Here is a 16980-nt window from a genome sequence, read left to right as displayed (position 1 = left end):
AAACAGAAGAAAAAAGGGGGAAGAAGCTTTCAGGCAGCTCATAGAAGAAGCATTGTAAGAGGCCAACATGAGAGAGAAGTAACAGAAAGAAAGCGTAAGCAAGAGGAACAGACAGAATCTGAATCGTGAGTATGTTTTAACATGTGGTGTGTCTGCAAGTTGTAGGAGCACTCTGTAACTAACAGGAGGAGACAATATCTGAAAAAAATCCCAAAATGGTTTGCACTGTGTTCAGTTGTTCTCTCCCCCTACCTTTTTTGTTTGTTTGTTTATTTTTTAACTTCTTTTTAAGTGGAGAGTAAAAAGCTCCTCTAAACCAATATGTTCTATTGTGGGAAGATGGGAAGAATTGAACCTAGAAATTAAGCGAAGTCAGTCAGTCTTTCAGTAACTTAGAATTTCTAGCAGAAGACAGCTGGTGGGTTGTATTTAGACGTAGCCTAAGAATATCCATGTGAAAAGGGATCAGTGTGAAAAACTGCTCAGGACAGCCATGTATTTTTCTTTTAAGATTTGGATATATTAGATTGAGAGCTGGTAGGACCTATTAATCAATGGTTATGGATTTTTTGATCAGGTTGTGGAATGCATAGGGTCACCTGGAAGACATTTCCTTCTCTGCCTGGCAGCTAGAGCACACACTGTCAGACAGAACAAGGAAAAATTTAAGAACTATTCTACTATAGCACTGGAAAGCCAGTTGAGTGATACCATGAGCAGTCTGCATTTGGAAGATAAATGATCACAGATGAATCAAGCATAAGAATAGAGAGAGGATCCTGCCAGAAAGTGGGAATGGGGGGTAGGGGGTGGAGAGGTGGGGACACAGGACATGACAATAGGAAGAAATCTGATTCATTCTTGAGAGCTATTCTGCAAATGGGTGGAGAAGCTGCTACCACTAGAGCATGATGCTCCCATCCCCACAGTTGGTGGGACGGCAGAAGAAAGGGAGAACAAGGTAAAAATTTGGAGAAAAAGGAGGAAGATAGTGGTCCCCTTCAGCTGTAATAACAAAATTCTGCCTTTTTCACATTCATTAACAAGAATCTAGTTTGGGGTTTTTAATTCTCTAGCCCTTTCTTCCCCTCTTCTTCCTGTCACTCCTCTGGAAACCTAACATAATTGTTCTACTTGCCTGTAGCAAACCTAAGCATTTCCAACTCGAGAGATACAAAATTGTCCTTAGCATCTTTGCAGCTCTTAATATATCACTGTTTAAATCTGACATATGCTGATTGATTTCTGCAATCAAACTGTCATATATTGATTTGGTTATAATAATCAAATCTCCTTTACTTTTAAATAGCTGTCATATTTTATGCATTGGAGGGTAGATAGAGCTCTGTTTCGGTAAGATAAAGGAGTAGTAAATGAATGCATAATGAATTTAATTATAGCTGATGACTAATACAACAAACTCAATATTGATAAAAAGTAAAAAAGACTTCTTTTTGTGCTGTCTGTCTTCAAGTTCCTCTACTAATACACTGAATATAGGCTGATACCTTTTTTTGGTTACTTTTCTCATCAGCATAGTTTCCATTTTCTGGTCTTTGTAGCTACTTCGTTAATACTTAGTTAAGTCTAATAATGGTGCTTTGTACGCCGTTCTGTACATCTACAAAGTTTACATGTACCGCTTAAATGGCATGAGCTTGTGCTGCTAGTTGAAGTAAAATAGTCTTATGTACTTTAAAACTGTCAATTCTCTAACTGGATAGAGTATGAAAGGAACATGGAAGATGATAGACATGCAGGCCTGGATATTTTATGGATGCATGTTGCTGTGACAAGAAAATCAGTCACAGAGTATTTAGTCATGATGTGCTGAAATATGCAAATTCTAAAATGAGGCTTTGAAACCCCTCAGTAAGACAAGACTGAGGATTTGCTAAACGGGTTCATGATTCTTTCTGAATAAAAAGTTCAAAAGCTTGTTTGAAAAAGCTCTATTCATCCTGTAACTAAGATGGAGACAGGTTTGGTTTGGTTGAGTCCCAGCTTTATTTTTAGTGATATAATTAGAGAAAGAGCCAGGAGATTTCAATGAACTTGTAATAAATCTTTTTCCTTTATTACTATTTGCTTCAAGAATATTTAAATTATCACTGATACATTTATATTCAGTTGTAGGATACTTACACTGTTGTAATTATCACATCGGAACTGATTATGACTAATTGATCTCTCCATAATTCCCTGTGGTAATGTTAAATAGTTTTACTCTTTTTGTCATCATAATAAAAATATTTTCTTCCTCTGTAAGTTAGTTCTGTACAACGCCATTCTACCAATTTGTACATGCAACCAAAACAAAACAGTTTGGAAATGTGACTTGTTTTTAAAGTCCTTTAATTTGTTGCTTCTAGGGAAAACCATCTGTCAGTATGGAAGATTTATCAGCAGTATCTAAGCTAACTAATTTTGTTAATTTATTTCAGTCTTTGAAAACCAGGATTTGGCTCTTTGTGTTTTCTGCATGCTAATGTTTTACTGAGATAATAACTCAAAACATTGCATCTCATCTAAAATTTGGAGGGGGGGGGGAAGACTGAGGAAACAGACTTTACAACCTTGTAAAAACATTTTAACATTTTTGATAGGCAGAGTAAAGAAGAAGGCAAGAAAACAGAAGTTAAGAAGATGGAGAAGAAGAGAGGTTAGTTTAAAGAAGTTAAACGGTATTTTTGGTTGTCTTAAATTTTGAACAGAATTATCTGCCTGGATAAGATAATTTACTGCCAAGGGTGGCTGTGGGGTCTCAGTCTGAGATGTCTGATCCATGACTGCTTCCTTCAGGTCTGTGAAGTAGTGCATTCTTGTTGTTCTATGTTCTTTCTTCAGTGCATTAGAACAGGTCTTTGCTATTCCCATTTTACTGTCATTTGAGCTTTTAAACCCTGATGATCCCTTCTGTTTGTGAAAAAGAAACAAAAGCTCTTATTCTTTGAACCGAATCACTGTAGTTCTTCCCTTTGTTTTTTCCCTTCTGTCTTCTCAACACAATAATCTGAGGGACCTCTTGTAAGTATTTAGATACTACCTTTTACTAAGCAGGAGGCTTGCTGAGCAAGAGGCTTGTTCTTCCTAAGCAGGAGGCTTAGATTCAGATTACTGTGGTCTTGTCTACTAACACATACTTGCAAACTGACCTTCATAGGGATAAGTCATTCCTTTTTTAGTACTCCCATCTTTAAGGGCAATCCAAACTGCCAGCTGTAATTGTAGTGTAGTACAGATCCAGTCGCATGGACTCCAACCAACCCACTGTGTCGATAGGGAGCGGGTCAAAAATTAGCCAAACCCATTCAAGATGGATTGGACTTGAAAGAAACTCTGTTTGCTTGCAGTATTGTTCTGAATACATACCACTTGTGTATGAAAAAATCCAAACAGGCATTCAGCATGTGAATTAGACAGACATACTCATTTATCTTGCACACCTGCTGGAGCATGTGTGCTAGGAACATTTTACTTGGATGGATTTGGACTGTAACTGGAATCATGTCCCATTTACTGAAGATAAAACCATCAATATCCAGGAGTCCTGTCATTAAAAGTTTTCTAGCTTTGTAACTCTCGGTATTTATTGTGTCTTCCTTTTAACCTGGCCCAGAAGTAAAGAGTGATAGCTGTATATTGAAATAGAAAGTCATTTTCAGTTTAACTCCTCAGGAGAAAACTATGTAGGTTATTAATAGTGTCCAATTTTAAAAAGCTGCATACTTTATCTCTGATAGGAAGCCCCATGGTGTATTTATGTATGCACCTGCATTGTTGTCTGATGCAGAGTGCCTGCCTGTATTTTTCTACCTTCTGTGTGAAGTTCAGATTTGTAGAAAAATTTCTAAAAAAAATCAGACCTGATGTGATTATCAAATATTTATGCATACTATTTTTAATCTTCAGAAACATCAATGGATTCTAGGCTTCAAAGGATACATGCAGAAATTAAGAACTCCCTGAAAATTGATCATCTTGTAAGTATATTCTTTTTTAAACCAATTTATATGTATAATTCCAGTAGGAAATACTTGGCGTGCATGTTTGTTTTTAATTAATATTCTGAGAAGGAATGGAATTTTTTCCATTTGAAAGACAACTGCTGCTTAAATGAGGTTATTATGGACATTAAAAGATCAATGCTTTTGTTTGAAAATACTTAATAATAAATTATTTACCAGAAACATTCAGACAGAATTCTGTCAAATGAAGTATCTGTGCCAGCTCAGCCTGAGCCATGCAGAAGCGCCAGAAGGACATGGTGAGTGTACTAGTGGCAGATTCCCCAATGCAAGGGATGGAGGTCCCCATCTGCTGACCAGACTGGAGCCTCGCCATGTATGTATACAGGCTCTTTAGGAAAGACAGGTGCTGGGAGGACAAGATGCAGGATAACTCTTTGTGATAGACCAGTGGGAATGTGTGGAACTCTGCACTGGCACAGATGGTAAGCCAGCTGAGAGCTTATGGGTCAGGATTAGTGGGCAGACCAATATGGGTGACATCCTGAGGGACATCTACTGCAGATCACCTCATGAGGCAGAAGTAGAGAATGGTCAGCCACACTCACAGTGAAGAATTTCTTCCTAGTACCTAATCTAAAGGTACCCCCTTTCAATGTGAAACTGTTACCCCTCATCCTATTGCTATACTGCCTGATTGAGAGTCCCTCCCTGTTTTTCCTGTAGGGCCCCCCTTTAAGTACTGGAAGGCTACTGTAAGGCTTCCCTGGAGCCCTTTCTTTTCCAGGCTGAACAACCTCAGCTCTCTCAGCCTGTCCTCACAGGGGAGGTGCTCTAGCCCCATGATCATCTTTGCGGCCCTCCTCTGGACCCACTCAAGGTCCATGTCTGTCTTATGTTGGGAGCCCCAGAGCTGAACACAGTACTCCAGGTGGGGTCTCACCACAGCAGAGTAGAGGGGGAGAATCACCTCCCTCAACCTGCTGCCACACTTCTTTTGATGCAGACCAGAATGCACATTACTTGGGTCATGTTGAGCTTTGTGTCAGCCAGCACCCCCAAGTCCTCCTCAGGGCTACTCTCGATCCACTCATCGCCCAGCCTGTATTTGTGCTTGGGATTGCCCCAGCCGATGTGCAGGACCTTGCACTTGGCCTTGTTGAACTTCATGAGGTTTGCACAGGCCCACCTCTCAAGCCTGTGAAGGTCCCTCTGGATGGCATTGCTTCCCTCCAGTGTGTTGACTGCACCACACAGCTTGGTGTCATTGGCAAATGTGCTGAGGGTGCACTCAATCCCACTGTCCATGTCACCAACAAAGATGTTAAACTGTGCTGGTCCCAGCATTGACCCCTGAGGAACACCACTGGTCTCCACTTGAACATCAAGCCATTGATCGCAACTCTTTTGAGTGTGACCATCCAGCCAATTCAGTGGATACACTGAGTGGTCCATCTGTCAAATCCACGTCTCTCCAATTTAGAGACAAGGATATTGTGTGGGACGGGGTCAAATGCTTTGCACAGGTCCAGGCAGATGATGTCTACTGCTCTTCCCTTATCTACCAACGCTGTAACCTCATCATTGAAGGCCACCAAATTTGCCAGCCACAATTTGCTCTTAGTAAAGCCATGCTGGCTGTCACCAATCATCTCCTTATTTTCCATGTGCCTCAGCACAGTTTCCAGGAGGATCCGTTCCATGATCTTGCTGGGCACAGAGGTGAGACTGACTGGCCTGTAGTTCCCTGGGTCTTCCTTTTTTCCCCTTTTAAAAATGGGGGTTATGTTTCCCAATTTCCAGTCAGTGGGAAATTGCCAGGACTGCCCTGACTTCTCAAATATGATGGATAGTGGCTTAGCCACTTCACCTGCCAGTTCCCTCAGGACCCACAGCTGTATCTCATCAGATCCCATGTACTTGTGCACCTTTACGTTCTTTAGATGGTCTTGAACCTGATCTTCTCCTACAGTGGGCAGTTCTTCACTCTCTCAGTCCCTGCCTTTGCCTTCTGTGACCTGGGCAGTGTGGCTGGAGAACTTGTCAGTGAAGACTGAGGCAAAAAAGTCATTGAGTACTTCAGCCTTCTCCATGTCCTGGGTAACCAGGTCTCCCATTTCCTTCTGGAGAGGGCCCACATTTGCCTAGTCTTCCTTTTATCACTAACTCGGTACTCAATGCCTTCTTGACCTCAGTTTGCTTATACAACTTCTTTCAGGAATCCTAGGTCCCAGAGACTAGGGGAAGGTCCAGAACAGGAAAGACTTGATGCTCAGTGGACAAGGATCAAATTAGGGAACACTTAAACCAACTGGGACCTGATGCAGAATAAACCGAAGAGCACTGTCTCTTATAACAGCCTCACAAACTGATGAAGTCTGGACTACGTGGATAGCAAGGTGGACTGAAAACTGGCTGAACTGCAGGGCACAGAAGACTCTGATCAGTGGCAGTGTGTCCAGCTAAAGGCCAGTCACTAGTAGTCAATACTGTTCAAACATCTTCATTAATGACTGGGAGGATGGGACAGACCACACCTGTAGCAAGTTTGCAGATGATACAGAACTGAAAGGAAAGATTTGATAGGTGTGCTGCCATCCAGAGGGACTTGGACAGGCTAGAGAAATGGGCCAACAGCCACTTCATGTGGTTCAACAAAGGTTCAGGTTCTGCCCCTCAGAGGAATATAACTCCATGCACAAGTTGGAGGCTGAGTAGCTAGAGCGTAGCTTTTCAGAAAATGACTTGGAGTGTTGGTGGACACCAAGCTTACCACAAGCCAGTAATGTGCTCTTGTGGTAAAGGTGGCCAACAGCATCCTGGGTTGCATTAGAAAAAGTTGCCAAAACACAGGAGGTGATGGCTGCCCTCTACTTGACACTGGATCCCATTCTGGGCTCCCCAGTACAACAGAGACATGGACAAACTCTAGGGAGCCCAGTAAAGGGCCACAAAGATGAATTAAGGGCTTGGAGCATCTGTCATAGGAGGAGAGGCTGAGAGAGCTGGGAGTCTTCAGCCTGGAAAAGAGAAGGTCGAGAGTGGGTTCTTCCCCATGTGTGCAAATACCTGAATGGAGTGAGGAAAGATGACAGAGCCAGACTTCTCAGTGGAAGCACAAGAGGCAATAAACACTGATGTAAATACAGGAACAAGAAAAAGCTTTTTTACAGTGGGGATCATCAAGCACTTGCCTATTGTCTAATTCTTACACCTGCAAATCAACTGTTAAGGTTGGGCAGTAACATAGGGAAGGACAAGAACTGGATCTTTTTTCAAGCCTATTTTAATTTCTATGCCTTTGGTGCTGTAGAAAAATACTACCAGGTTTTCTGAATTCAAGGTTATCTGTGCTTCTGTTGTTGTTTTCTCTTAACTGAAACCTCAAATCATGAGACCAGACCAAAAATACTTCACCAGTCTCTCTCTTACTTGAAGTTCTGGAGGGTATGCAAATCTTCAAAAGTCCATTTCCATTTACACAACTGAAAAAGCAAGTAAAAGGCTTCATTCCATCTCTGCCTTTATGTACTGCTGAAGACAAGGAAATTTTCACTACCAGTATTAACTGGCCAAGGAGAGGTGTGAGAGTGACATCAGTTTGATGACCTTCCCTAACTGATTACATGGCCTTTTCAGAGTACTATTGCATGGATGGTGCTGAAAGGGATTCAGCCTTTGGTTTACTATCTTCATTTTTTGAGTGCCACTTGTACAATGAGGAAATATGAGTGTCAGTGAAGCAGTACAGTAGTATGAGAAGCAGCAAGCTGCTCCAATTCAGGAACCCAGCATTGTGTCAGGTGTCAGAGGCAAGGTTCTGGTAGTGGTGCCAGAATACAACCAGTTCCAGCTGGCTCCAGCAGACCCACCACAGGGCACAGCTGAACCACCTGGCCAAGATGTTTGTGCCTCTGTGAAAACATATTTAAGAAAGGGCAAAACACTGGGCAGAGAGAGGAGGAGGGAAGGAAAGAGTGAGAAACAGCAGAGGGAACACCAAGGTCAGAGGAGAAGGGAGGAGGTGCTCCATGGTGCTGGAGCAGGTATTTGCCTGCAGTCTGTGGAAGAGACCATGAAGGAGCAGATGTTCACGCGGCAGCCTGTGGAGAGCCTATGTTGGATATTTCTCCTGAAGGACTGCAGCCTGTAGGGAGAGCCTAAGCTGGAGCAGAGGAGACAGAGAGAAGCAGTTGCAGAGAGGAACTGGGATGTACTGACCATCTGCCCCTCCTGCACTGCTTGGTTTGGGCTGGGGAGGTGAGTCTGGAGTGAAATTGAGAATGCAAGAGAGGGGAAGGACAAGTGTAGATTTAACATTTGTCTTTGTTTCTCACAACCAAATCTATTTTAATTGGTAATAAATTAATTTCCCCAAAGTAGAGTCTGTTTTGCCCATGACAGTAACTGGTATGCAATCTCCCTGTCTTTATCTTGGCCCATGAGCCTTCTCATCCTGTCTTCCCCCTTGCACTGCTGAGGAGGGAGCAGTGAGCACCTGGGTGGGCATCTGGCTGCTGCCCAAGGCTAACCACAGTGTTAAATATGAAACATTCATTTTTACTGTGGCCTATTAAGTCTATGCCGATACTTTGTCTCAAAAAAATAGCTCACCTTAAATAAAATCTAGAAAGCTTTTACTTCATAACTTAATGGTTTGGCTTAAGTAAATCACTCTGTCCTGAGCCAGATAGTAAGTTCCCCTAAAATAATCAGAAAAAAGCAGAACACCACCCCCACCCCCCCCAACCTCTGATTCAGAGGTATAATGGGGCAAATATCTTCAAATATTGGGAAGAACATTAACTGTAGAGCTACAGCAAGGACATTTAGTTTACCATAATTGTATTTATCAAGTAAACATGATAATAAGAACTCTGCTGAGCATAGTCCTGATACGTTTGTTTAGGGTTTTTTTAAATACTAATTCCCCTTGAGAACAGGAGTTACAACTTCATACAAAATGCAGAATATTATTATGACCTTTTCTGGTGATGAATCTTGTTAGTTCCAGATAGGAGGTAAAATAAGTAAGAGTAGCTGAAGATAAGGAAAGTGAGAACTAAGTATTATAGGAAGAAGACTTTAGTACAGTGGTTCCTAGAAATGGATCAGAAGCTCACATCATTACTTCTAGGTGTCCTGCATAGTGTGTCATTCTCAAACTTTCAGCTGAAGAATCTACAAAGATACAGTTCTGTATATTAACTGCAGTCCACTTAAGATGCTTTGCTCCCTTCTCAGTGGCAAATCACTTGGGAAAAACCTGTATGAAAAAGGCTGACTATAGAGAACAGCTTCAAGCATGGAAGTACTAGAATTTTAGAAGTGACATAAAGCTTAAGTTTGTTTTTTGAAAATAATAGTAAGTTATTCAGATAGCATCTGCCTTTTGTTATGGAAGTAGCTGAAAGGCAGCTGACAATAATTTCTGTTTGAAAGTTTGACTATATGAATTATTCTAAAATTAAGTACATAGTCAAATTAAGGTATCAGAGCACTGAAATGAAGTAGTATGGCTAATTAAAGATTATTAACATTAAGTCTTCAAACTAATTTCTTGTTTATATACAGGATGTGAACAGGTGTATTGAGGCTCTCGATGAGCTTGCATCCCTTCAAGTCACAATGCAACAAGCTCAGAAACATACAGAGATGATTCTGACTCTAAAGAAGGTGAGATCTGCAATGTTAACATGTGTTTTCTTAAGTTGATACCAGTGTTTCTTACTGCTGGAGTACTGTGCCCAGTTCTGGTCCCCACAATTGAAGAATGATGCAGACAGACTGGAGAGGGTCCAAAGGAGGGCCATGAAGATGATCAAAGGGCTGGAGAATCTCCCCTATGAGAAAAGACTGAAGGAGTTAGGTCTTTTCCTCCCAAAGTCTCAGGGCGGACCTCATCACAGTATTCTAGCACTTAAAGGGCAGCTACAAAAAGGATGGAGTCTCTATCTTCACAAGGAGCCACATGGAGAAGACAAGGGGCAGTGGTACAAGTTGCACCAGGAGAGGTTTCATCTTGACATAAAAAAGAAAATTTTTTTACAGTGAGAACAATTGTTCACTGGAAAAACCTCCCAAGGGACATGGTAGAGTCCTCATCACTGAAGGTTTCAAGATGCAATTGGACAGGGTACTTCATAATCTCATCCAGGCTTCCTTTCCCACGAAGGGTTGGACCAGATGATCTTTCAAGGTCCCTTCCAACCTGGGCTGTTCTGCGATTCTGTGATACTTCAGAGAATGTTAAAGTCTATGATCTCATTTCAGGTTAAATTAAAAACTTCATCTAGCATGTCATGAAATTACATAGGTATTTAAATACCTAAGTGGACCTCATTGTTTTATTACTTTGATTTCAGATACGGAAATTCAAAGTTAGCCAAGTTATCATGGAGAAATCTACCATGCTATATAACAAGTTCAAGACCATGTTTCTGGTTGGGGAAGGAGATTCTGTTCTTTCCCAAGTACTAAATAAATCACTTGCTGAGCAGAAGCAGCATGAGGAAGCCAGCAAAACCAAAGAACAGTGGAAGAAAGGAGCAAACAAAAAAATGGAAAAGGATCAAACAGGTAAGTTACTGTGTTTTTAGTTTTATTATCATATAAAAGACCTAGTCTCCATCAATTTCTGAGCCAGCTTTAAAAAATCCTTGATGTAGGAATTCTGCCCATCTATTAAAACCTTTACATATCTGAAATAGTCAAGGATAGTACTGCTATAAATAAATTTCAAGTTCAAGGGTATAATGTTTTCTGTGGCTATTTTACCTTTACTGCCTGAAGGGAAGGGCTTTTGCAATAATTGAGTTTAGCATTTTTTACTTCTCTGTAAATTTTATAACTTTATTACCTTGTGGAATAAAAAAACCATTAAACATGAGGTAGAATAACATACTACCTTCCATTCCTCAAGTAGCCTTTTGGTGCCTAGACTTCCGCCTGTGCTTTAACTGCTTAGTTTCCCTCACTGGCCTCTTCCTGTATCATGCATGCTACTATGTGTAGCAGCAGCTTTTAACCACTTACGTCCTACTTCATAGTTAGTCTAACAGTAAAGAAATAATCTTAATTTAGGGGACAGTAGGCTTTTATGCTCTTGGCAGTACTATTCCAGATTAATCATGAGCGCTTGTACAAGTACAGCATGATATTGAAAGCTTTCCATAGTAACCATGCCCTACAATAACTTAGGTTTGTTATTTAAAAAAAAAAAAAACAAAACAGGAAAGAAGTGTAGTAAAATAGATACTTGCGTTTTTAAATTGTTTAGATCCTTGATCTCCACAAGCACTGGAAAGAAATTTTACTTACTTTGAACTTGAATCCTGGGACCAAAACTGTTTCAGAAAACTGTTTTGAAAGTTACACCACCCAGATCTGGAATAAACATGTTACTGTAACTGAGGTGATTGAGGATGCCAAGGATTCAGAATAACTGTAGTTGAAATGCCACCATATTTGTAACTTCTAAGAAAGCAAGGATGATAAAATCCAACCATGTTATGGTGAGAGACATATGTATGATGTAGTAGAGGTTCCACACAGATCTTTCCCCAACCCAGCGATCAGCACAGCTAATACTTCAACAAAGCATCTAAACTGAAAGACTACCTACACATAGCCTGACTAATGTAGCTACTCCTGGTAAGGTTAACACTAGATTTCAGTGGAACACACTGAAATGCCATGTTGTTGCCTAGTCAAATGGTAAGAAGTTTTATCAGAGTAGGGGATTATTTAATGGAAGTGGATTTTTCTTTATTTGCTACAAAGAGAAATGCTGGTTCCTTACATTTGTACTTCTGCCTTTTTAAAAACTGAACTGCTGAACTCTTACTATCTTTATGAAGCACAACAATTACAGCGGTTTGTACTTCAGCTGAAGTACAGCTTCAGACTATCCACTTTGTAACAAGGGATTGTAGCACTCATTGTTTCTTTGAATTCCTCCCATGACACTGATGTTCAGAACAGATTCTGAGCAAGTCTAAGTAGACCAACTACTAGAATGTCATCTTAAAATGATCGTCTGCTTTTTAGCATCTCTCAGTCTGCAGGTATTCAGATGAGTAATGTCCTGTATTTTTTTCTTGCTGTAGCACAGTAGTTTAATAGAGTTCTTTTGGTAAACGTGTAACTTCAAATAAAATAGATTATCAATTCTGACTTAAAGTGACATTCCTCAACAATCCACTCAAAATTCCCTAGCTGGTAGTACTAGAGCAAAACATGTATTAATCACAGAAATTTTAAAGCGGTTAAACATTCCTGCTTTGCCTTCACTAAATACAGCTTCTACATAGTGCTTTGTTTTCCTGCTTGACAACTGCATGCTATAACTAAACACTTTAATTATATATACTGTTTGTCATATTTTGATTATATACATGTTTGTTAGAGTTAAGAGTAAACAAGAATCCATGGAATTAGTAACTTCTCCAGTTAGAAGTATCAGAAATCCCCCCAAATTGTCTGACCACGTTAGAGTGGTAAACAGCATTTACTGCTGAAGTATATTCTCCAGCTGCTCAGAAAATAAATAAGCATTAATCCTATTACCTGTAGCCTAGCAAGCAAAAGAACTCAAAATCACATGAAATACATACACTGTTCATTTCCTATTATTAAAATTATGGGATGAGTCTCATTGCATGGAGTTTTAGGAAGTTAAAGCTGTAACACTTTATGCATTTTGTATTTTTTCAGCTGCTGTGTATCAAGGTGGGGGGAAAACATTTATAGTGTTTGAGTGGATGAAGTTAAAGAAGTTATCTAGGGCTTTTTATAACAGAGTTTTGCTGCCTCCAGTACTGTTTTCTTTCCCTGCCCTTTAATTTTAAAGGTTCAAAGGTTCTCAATGGAGGGTCTGAAGCTCAAGACACCAACCAGTCACAACACAATGGAGAGAACACAGAGGAAAAGAAAGATAGGCATGAAGCCGGCAGTAAGAAAAAGTGAGTTAACCTTACCTGAACTAAGGATCTGTTCTGCTCTAGCACAATGATGTAAAATAAAACAGCAGTAGATTGAAGTTACTTAACCATGGTGAGGTACTGTTTTCTTTACAGAGTTTTCTCTCAACTTTAGAGAATGATAATAGCATGCAAATCTTCCATTGAAGTTTTGAATGAACATTTTAAAAGTTATTTCACTCACTGCTGTGGTGGAGACTGGAACAAGATGTCCTGTTAGGAGAAAATCAGCATGTGGTGAGACAGGGCAAAGTATAAGCTTTCTCCTATGTTTTATACTACTCGGTCCTATTAAGTTGGAAGCAAAGGAAGCCTGAACCAAGTCTTACAGAAACTAGTGGGATTTATCAAGTTTTTTGTGAAATCATGTATTCTAATCAATAGCCAAACCACCTAAATTAGTGTTCTATAGTGTAGCTGTAGAACAATCACTACCAGCTTAGCTTCGCATTTGGGGGCAGTCAGAGTAAAAGAGAAGATAGACAGCTGGCATCACTACCTGCTTCACTTCTCCAGACTCTATCTGCTGCTGAATGTGTATCAGCATCACTTGCTTTAGACTGTACAAATTCATCTGGAGTAAGTCTTGCTCTCCACACTTTTATATGGTCATTAATGTTACATTATTTTGTTTCTAGGACATGCGGTGAAGAGAGCGAGCTTGAAAAGCCAGCAAAAGATTCTGCCTTTGAAAGCAAATGACATCACTGGAGTCTTTTTCTAAAATACAAAATAAAGGGGATTGTTAAGTTTTGCATTTCAAATCTATAGACTGCTGAAAGTTTAAAATAATTTTATAAGCATAGTATTTTAAAGTTAAATTTTGTGGAATAGAAGCCCCCTTTAATCTTGGTTTAAAAGTATTTAAACACTTCTGCCAATAGTTTTGTCCAGTATTAACAGGTAACACATTTCAAAAGATGAAAATTCCAGTTAGAAGACATATGCTTACATGTTACAGGACTTAGAGTTGTAGTATATTTTTACCTGACTACTGTATGTTTGTCTAGCTAATAGCAGGAAAAAGTGTAAATACTTTTAACTGCCCAGTTGCTTCACTTGTATAAAACCTACTCTCTTCCTATGATACTGACCTCTGTTTGTGCATAGTTTTTCAACTCTTGTTAGGATGTCTTTTCACTGTGTTTTGTAGGAGTTGGAACTGGCATTTTTATAGCTGTTAAAATGTTAATGTATGAGTATACTTAATCACTTTTTCTAAACAAGTTTAGTTCTGTTCTTGCAAAACTCATTGTGCCAATTTACTGCAACATGACTTTATGGTATGCTTTTGCTATAATAAGTATACTAGAAAGAAATGTGGTGTTCCTACAGAACCTATTGATGCACACTGGTTGGAAAACACTGTTTAGTTTACAAAAATAAAAAATTTAAACTGATAAAGAGAGACTAGTTCTTAACAGTATTATACAATACTGTCCATTTACATAGTACTGCACCTAGATGATGTTAACTGCTTCTATAGTTGTCCTTAAGCAGAACCCATTACGTTTATTTTTGGTCTCAGTAATCTGTAAACTAGCTGTAATGTTAAGATGAGGCAGGATTATAGGTTTGTAGTAATGTGGAAAAGCCAACAGGAGAATACTTGTTTCAACATTCATCAACACTGTTGACCAGCAGCTGAATTTATGGAGCCTGTTTTGCTGCATTTGTACAGCAGACTTAATATTAGAATGCACTGCATGCTTTCTAAAGACTTCTTTGCTATATTGAGTACTTTTGTAGATGCAAGCATATTTATCATTCCTTATTACTCTGCCATCATTTATGTCAATGGATAGAAGCACATGCACATGTATACATCTGTACCAATCTTAGCAAAAACGTGATTTGTGCATATTTACAAAATGGTACTATTTCCACTCTACCTTCCTGCCCACAGTGGCAAGCAGCCTAAAACTCTCTATTCTCTCTTCATAGCTCTGTTTGTCAAAGGGAGATGTGAAGAGTGCCTGGGGGAAGGTCTCCCATGTTGGTGCTCAAAGCAGCACACTCATAAATGACTTTTTCCATAAAACACAGTGGTGCTTACTTAGAGGAGCACTTTGTAGTAACATGCTGGCTGCCTTGGGAAATTAAAGTAGCAAGCTACAGGCATTTAAAAAGGTTAATGATTAAATACTGAAGCCTGTATTTACAAAGCAGAATCCACTTACGTGATTACTAGAGGTTAAAACTCGGCATCAAAAGACGTTTTAGTTCACAGCAATATAGTTAAGATTTTGATTACAGCAGTCTCCCACACAAATGTAAAAACATGCAAGTAGTTACTAAATGCTAAAATTGCTTGCAAAGCTTTTCATGTGCATAATAAGCGTCATGAAATGGAAGGTGTTCATACACCAAAACTGAACAGCTTTCAGATCTTGAAGACAGTACCTCAAGTTAAACCAGGAAGATCAGTAGCCACAGCAGCTCCCAGTATGAAATTGTCCTTGGCAGATGGCTGTGATGTTTGGCCTCCACAGATCTTGAGTTTCAGCAGTCTCTAGTGTTTCACAACAGACTGCTGTTAACGGCAGAGACTAACACAGCCATACAGCTAGACCATCAGACAGCAGCATTCTCATTAAGCTTCCAAATACAGGTAGTTACTGTGCACTGGATTTTGCATAGTTCTACATACAGCTAGTCACAAGATGTGTTTTATTGCCTTAGGAAACTAAAACAACTTCCACTTTCACCCTCCAAAGTGTTTTGTAAAGATGTTAACTGAAAATAAATGGGCATTCTCACATAGGCACGTAGTGGTTTTGACCATTCCTTTCTGTCAAAACTCCTTTTACCAAAAAAAGGTACTGTGTATTTGACAAGTATGCAAAATCTACCTTGTTTTCCCACAAGTGTTGATGAGCTAATACCCACATCTGTCATTCACAGCTGTGTCAGAGATAATGGGTCAACCATGCCACTACTTCAGAGGCTAACAGATGCAGAGATGAAGCTCCTGATTCTACTCTGCAAGTCACTAAAGTCATGCTCTATCCATTCAGCTGCTTGGGCTTTTACTGCCTGAATTTACTGCCCATTTACAAACCAGAAGTACCCTAAATTCACAGAATCTCACAGACTGTAGTAATGGCCATCTCACCTTCCAAGATGCCCAAATGTCCATGAGCTGTGTCTCTTGAAAGATAAAATTTCTGAGAGCTGAGCACTGACTAGGCAGTCAAACTTAAGTCTCCCAATGAATACGGCTGATTCCTTTTGCAGAAAGGAAACAAACCAGTTAATGCACAAAATTTAAAGCAGAATTGGCTTTGACAGTAGCATCCCCACTTCAAGAGTCAAGTTTACTACAGCTTAAAATATTGTGCAGCCTTGTTGAGTTGCTTATCATTCAAGTGCACAGGGGGCTGCTGTGATAATGTTAAAGTGCCCAGCTAGCAGTGGAAAGTGACACTGCCTGTATGAATCCCATTTTGCTTTGGAACTTTGCACCAAGAGTAAAATCAGAGGGGCCTCTCCTCTTGTTCAGCACAAGAAACAGTGTTCTATATCACCATCTTGTCAGCAAGGCAAAAACTTTCATTAGGGAGAGAATCTCCAAGACCTTTTGGAAGTTTGAAATAAGTTATAAAGGTTCATACTGCCAAATCACTAAGTATTTAAAAAGATCAAAGCAAAAAGCCAACCACAGATTCAGGTCAATGCTTTTTAGATTCAATAGATTGAACTACAGTTTTTAATACTCCAGCCTTTTTGGCTTCCCCCCAGTAAGGACAGACAGAATTCTTCACATGTCAGCAGGCAGGGCCCTTAAATTTTCATTTAAATATAATAAATCATCTCCAAGTTCCATACCCTTATATCCAGTTTATTATAACAAGGGATTTATAAGATAAAAATGCTGATTGTCTTGCTTAAAAAAAAAAAAGAAAAGACCAAAAAAAAAAAGACATAAATACCAATCACACAGACAAGGGATTATTGAAAAAATTATTTTCTCATTTTTCATCATGAAGTAATAAACCTGCTTGGAAGTTTTGATCACTGAAACACTAACA

General features: G+C 39.6%; 1 protein-coding gene across 3 annotated transcripts in view; it reads left to right on the top strand.

Moving 5' to 3' along the window:
• The window catches only part of PSIP1 (PC4 and SRSF1 interacting protein 1), a 35186-nt gene extending 20833 nt beyond the window's left edge, over positions 1 to 14353 (top strand). For 2 of the 3 annotated variants that reach the window (XM_069775813.1, XM_069775812.1), the window contains exons 11-17: positions 4 to 125; positions 2607 to 2662; positions 3913 to 3983; positions 9543 to 9644; positions 10334 to 10547; positions 12820 to 12931; positions 13588 to 14353. In XM_069775813.1, the coding sequence (XP_069631914.1) occupies positions 4 to 125; positions 2607 to 2662; positions 3913 to 3983; positions 9543 to 9644; positions 10334 to 10547; positions 12820 to 12931; positions 13588 to 13651 (741 nt within the window). In that variant the 3' untranslated portion in view covers positions 13652 to 14353. The remainder of the gene's footprint in view (positions 1 to 3; positions 126 to 2606; positions 2663 to 3912; positions 3984 to 9542; positions 9645 to 10333; positions 10548 to 12819; positions 12932 to 13587) is intronic. The other variant, XM_069775814.1, reaches the window with a different exon arrangement.
• Positions 14354 to 16980: the final 2627 nt, after the last annotated feature.

The sequence above is a fragment of the Haliaeetus albicilla genome, chromosome Z, assembly GCF_947461875.1.
Source record: "Haliaeetus albicilla chromosome Z, bHalAlb1.1, whole genome shotgun sequence".
Lineage (NCBI taxonomy): Eukaryota > Metazoa > Chordata > Aves > Accipitriformes > Accipitridae > Haliaeetus > Haliaeetus albicilla.
This window is presented reverse-complemented; position numbering and strand designations above follow the sequence as displayed.